Here is a 5,361-nt window from a genome sequence, read left to right on the forward strand (position 1 = left end):
AATATACAATGTGACTATCCATTCTATAAGATATGTTTTAGTATTTGTTTATTTTTTCTTTTATTTTAAAGTTGGCAGTTAATAAGGTGCTCTCTTTCCACATGTAGAGCACTAAGAGAGTTACAAGAGGGTATATAGAAGTGTATAAACTTGTCCCAGAGTGGGTTCATATGGTTAATCTATATCATTTCGGTTTATAATTTTAGTGGTTCTGTTATATGTATGGTGTATTTTAGTATTGGTGTTCCAAAATTTGTTTTGACAGTTAATGCCTAACAATAATTAAAATTTGTGACATTTATGCAATGTCTAACATTATGATGCAATTTGGTTTCCCTTCAAATTTGATGGCCAAGGCAGTATCACTTCACCCATCAGAACAGCAACACTTAAGTGACAAACACCAACAATAAATTACATCATCATTAAAACATACGAGACATATATATCTTTATGTTTATTGAATAAACAAAAAATTATAAAGACTAATTTTCATGCTCAATAACATTATTTGTTTGTTAAATTCAAACAAATGCAACAACAGAAATACATATCACAGTAATGCTAACAAAACTTAAATCTTTATGGACAACTGGATTTGCTATTTATAAAAACTCTACAACAGTTTTTTTTTCCATTTTCCAAATGGATTTAACATTATCCATATTTAATGTTTTGTTTAATAGATTGCGTTTATAACACAATATTGTACCACAAATACCGCACGTACCAAGTACAATAATGTTGTTTCGAGTAAAAAATTCATTTTGATGTATAAACATTTTATGGTCAATGTTATTCCTTTTGATAATTGGCAATATTTAGATAGTTATCTTTAACTGGCGGCCGTCAAAAAGTCGAAGCAGATAAACTTCAAGGGCAGTCATCTAAGAAATAATATTTTTAAAAAAATATTTGTGTGAATTTCTCTCTTGAATAAATAAACTTTTATAACTTTACATGCTTGAAATTATTATTATTAAAATGACCCATTTGTTGTAATTTAATTAAATGATTACACCAATTTAAATTGGAAATTCATAAGAACATTTTATTTTTATTTGGATATTTTCATGTCAGTTAAAGTTAAATTATATTAGAAAAAATTTAAAGCACATGGCTCACAGAGATAATATTTTCTTTACTTTTGAACTTTATGTTTTATATGCACGTAAGTTTTTTTTTTATCTATATATATAAAAATGAATGTGTGTGTGTCTGTCCTTCATGCATTACCACACTGTTTATCCAATTGCCGTGAAACTTTGGGAAGTTTTTTAATACACTCCCGTGAAGGTTTCTGGCATAGTACATTTATCCTACGATAGATGGCGTGCGTGTACATGAGCATTTCAAATTCTGAAGACCATTTCCCCCCTCCAAAAAATCTCTATATTTGCATTTGTTATTTACGATACTTGTAATAATTTTTGTTTAATCACTTTATTTCAACTATTTTTTGCTAATTACGTATTCGCTCAAACTTTGTTAAAACCTTAACTGTATCCCGAACAACAACCAAAGTTGTAGGAGGAAATTCGTCTATTTTACCGATCTAAGGATCCCCCTTTACCAAATTTTAATATCAACTCAAAATAATTTAAAGAGACAAATTACAATAAAACGGTTTATTATCCAACTATTAGAAATTTCACAACATGCCAAGGAAGAGAGGAAGGAGCAATTAAATAATCAAAATTATAAAGGATTAAAAAATATATATAAAAATGGGGAATATCGCACTTCTGACAATCTCTGCGAGTATGTGGGCTAAATTTAAAGAATCCGTGCTTCTCACATGTACAACCGTATGAAGCCTGCTCATGCGTCAGAAAACCTTCTGATTTATTCGTGTACGCACCAAACAGAAAAACAAAAAATATCATGTATCCACAAGCACTCCAATAAATAAATAGAATTGAAACGACACTTTGAAATATTTTTCCGATGAAAATTAATAATAATAATAAGTTTCAATAAAAATGATAAAATGTAAATTTAATTTTATCATAACGAGTTTGCTTGAATTTTGTTTCTTCTGAGATTGCAGCAATGCGCGACGGGTAAGCTAGTATTATTATAAAATGCAGTTGATAATTATCGATATTTTTTATATTTTATAATGCTGTTGAATTCAGTAGCAAGGTGGTCCTGGCCACTGAATTAGAAACCCAGATAAAAACTCTCTAACCTTAAAATTTCCCCAGCAAACTGATCAAAGTCCAGAAAAACAAATGTTTTCGTCTATGTTCCAAGACCTGCTTCAGGTTACAATTTTTGAAGAAATAGAATGCCACAGAGGCTTTGATGTTTGAAAACCACACATTGTAGAACTCATGTGAAATTCAAATTTAAAACCAAAGATTGTCTAATAGGATGTACCCAAGAGTAGATGTGAAGCAATTTTATGACGACTTATCAAGTAAGACCTGCTGTACTTGTGAAATCTGCTTTTCTTACTTAAAGTTTATACACTGCCCTTGCATGTCTGCTTTAAACTTCCAAGCATCTCCAGTACCTTGTATCAAACTTTTTTGAATTAGAAACCTTTATTCAATGTCAGATTAAGCGATCTTTAGTCCAAATTGTAGCACGTATGCAATTAGGCATGGATTCTGCAAGATGGACTTATACCTAATGAATACTAGGCATAAAGTAGATTTGTCTTTAAATTGTTTTCATTGGATGGAAGTGAAGGCCTGTTGTGAATCTATTTTTCCAATTTGTCCCGTGCATTTTCTATAGAATTGAGATCAAAACGGTTAGCAACTTCCAGCATTTTCCCTGGTTGCCTATCATGCTTCCAGAACCAATCCTAAACACTTTTTTGCTTCATGCAAAGTGCAATTATTGTCTATAAAATATCCTTCTAGATGAAAACATAACATTGCAGGATGCACTTGATCTGCTACAATATTCAGATAAACTTGAGAGTTTACATGACTTAGCAATATCAGTAGACCTGTTCCATACCAACAAAGCATACCTTAGATTAGTATTTCTCAACCACCAGTTCACAGAAAAATATTTAACTGTACTGACACTGGTGCAGTTGATTATGGATGACACTTATATTGTACAACTCTAAGTTAAATGTCTCTGCTCTGCCAAATGGTACTACAGAGTACTAAGAGACTGTAATTTAATCATAAGCGGCCAGTCACCTACGGTGGTATTAAGATGACTGAAATATAAAGTCAGACTGAGTAATGCTCAGGCTCCAGCAATATGTCAAAATGGAGATAAAGCCTTCCTCTCCTAAAGTCCAACAGTTTTGATGCAGCTGTTCTGTACTTTGAGTGCTCTACCTAAGAGAGACCAGCTCATATAAATGGTCAGCAGGACTCTAGAAAAGAGTGCTCTGCCCAGTGCGTCCACTGAGCTTATAGGTCTGAAAGATCTATTACCATTTTCGTAAATTCCTTTAGTTTCAATAAGTTTCCTTTACTTGCTGCTAGCATTCAAAGTACTTGTTCAGGAGGATTAGACCAGTCGACATGGTTGACCTTCCAACAAAAGCCCTTGGTCAGAGGGCAGTCAAGTAATAGTGCCTTGCGTCATTGTGTGGGCACCCACAGGAGCAGCAGCAATCTCCTTGTCCTAATTTGGACTTGAAGCGGGAAAAGCTCCCGTGTCTGGTTAGTATTTGGGTTGCTAAATTTGCAACTCACAGGAGTTCAACTAACTTCAGGCATGAAGGTGTAGGTTGATCTACCTTCTGTACTTTGAGTCCAACTCTCTTGCCAATATGTCTTTGATTGTTGCAGTAGAGTACTTTGTATGTAAGAAACCAAAGGTTCGACTGTCCTTGCAGGGCCGCATGGTAATTTTCTCAGTATGACGCAAGTCTTTGAAATGCCGGCCTTAAATGCTGCTTATACTGTCCCCTTACGGGGCCACCTCTCTGCATCATAGCACCCTGTGTCCTCGTTACAAATGGGTCCCTGGCTGCCTTCTTGGCCAGGTGATCAGCATGCTTGTTGCCTGGGATCCCAATGTGGCCTCAGATCCACCTCAGGTCAACGCATCATACATGCCTTGTTCTCAGTACCTTAGCTTTGATCTCCTGTATCATTCTCTCCCTATGGTACCTGTCACTCAGAGCCTGAAGCAACAACTGGCTGTCAGAGTAAACTGACCAGTTCTGGACCCAGGTGTTGTAAGATCCACTGGGATGCCCCCCTCCATGGCCACCAGTTCCATCTAGAACACGGACACCTCCTTGTTCAGTCTGACTGACTGTACACTTGAACATCAGAAAAGATGCAATATGCATCATCTACTAAGCTGCCGTCTTTAGAGCAAGCGGAATAGATCTAAATACTGCTATACATGGGTCCACCGACATATCAATCTTGTCCTATCCTATAGGTAGGATGAACTCTCAGTATATCTGACAGACATCCAAGTTTGATGACTGGGTACATCTAATTACAGTGCTTTGCCTTTAAACCCTGTTATCCAGTAGAAGGCTGCCTGTTGGTTGACAACCAGAGACAACGGCAGCAGACCAGCTAGGACCAAGACTGCCTTTGTACACAGTTTTGTAAGCTTTCATTACCTGCAGGGTGGCAAATGGCAAACCTTTCAATAGTAAGCAGTGTCATGCTCTGTATGACGTTAGCGGATTCCTTCCACCAGATACCACAGGCATAGCAGATCATGCATTCCAAAGCCATCTTACAGATGGTTTGAATTGCATCTCCTCTAAGGCCATAGTTCTGTCTAGCTAGTCCCAATAGTGCTACTATTGCAAAGTTTGTTCTGGCTCAAATATACCTCAGATGGGCGTCCAATATAGTCTGACCCATGACAATACTGAGGTACTTTAACTCATTCACTCTTTGAATGGGGTTGTTCTGGATTCAGTAGATTGGCTGGTATGCCAATACTCCAACCCTGGTCACTCTCAGGGTTTCTGATTTCTCAGGGCAATGACACATATAGTAATCTAGAGTTACTATACATATATTGTAACTCTAGATAAAAATGTGTGTAACAAGAACAATTATTTATTGTGACATTGTCACAATGCCAGGTTGCAACTTTTAATCATATTTTTAATTTATTTAATTTAATATATATGTGCTCTACCTCAAATTAGTACAGTAGAGCGTCGATTTTCCGAATCAATTGGGGCCTGGGGTTGTCCGGATAACTGGTATTTCGGATAACTGATTTACGTACGAAAAAATAGTTTAACGTATTCGATTTCGAAATTTTTCTCCATTACGTGTCGCTTTGTGTTGAATTTTCGTCGATGTTAAGCCTAACAAAGACTATTGTATCGTTAAAAATTATTTTTTTATTTTGTACAAACAAAATAAATATATTGAAAAATATAAAAATAATAAAAAATTA

General features: G+C 35.5%; 1 protein-coding gene across 1 annotated transcript in view; it reads right to left on the reverse strand.

Moving 5' to 3' along the window:
• Positions 1-610: 610 nt before the first annotated feature.
• Positions 611-5,361, reverse strand: part of LOC111626998 (zinc finger matrin-type protein 3-like) — a 39,074-nt gene continuing 34,323 nt past the window's right edge. Inside the window, exon 5 of the mRNA XM_023370558.1 lies at positions 611-887. Within this exon, the coding sequence (XP_023226326.1) occupies positions 874-887 (14 nt within the window). The 3' untranslated portion in view covers positions 611-873. The remainder of the gene's footprint in view (positions 888-5,361) is intronic.

Source organism: Centruroides sculpturatus, unplaced genomic scaffold, assembly GCF_000671375.1.
Source record: "Centruroides sculpturatus isolate CEXI.00-Female unplaced genomic scaffold, Cexi_2.0 scaffold33, whole genome shotgun sequence".
NCBI lineage: Eukaryota > Metazoa > Arthropoda > Arachnida > Scorpiones > Buthidae > Centruroides > Centruroides sculpturatus.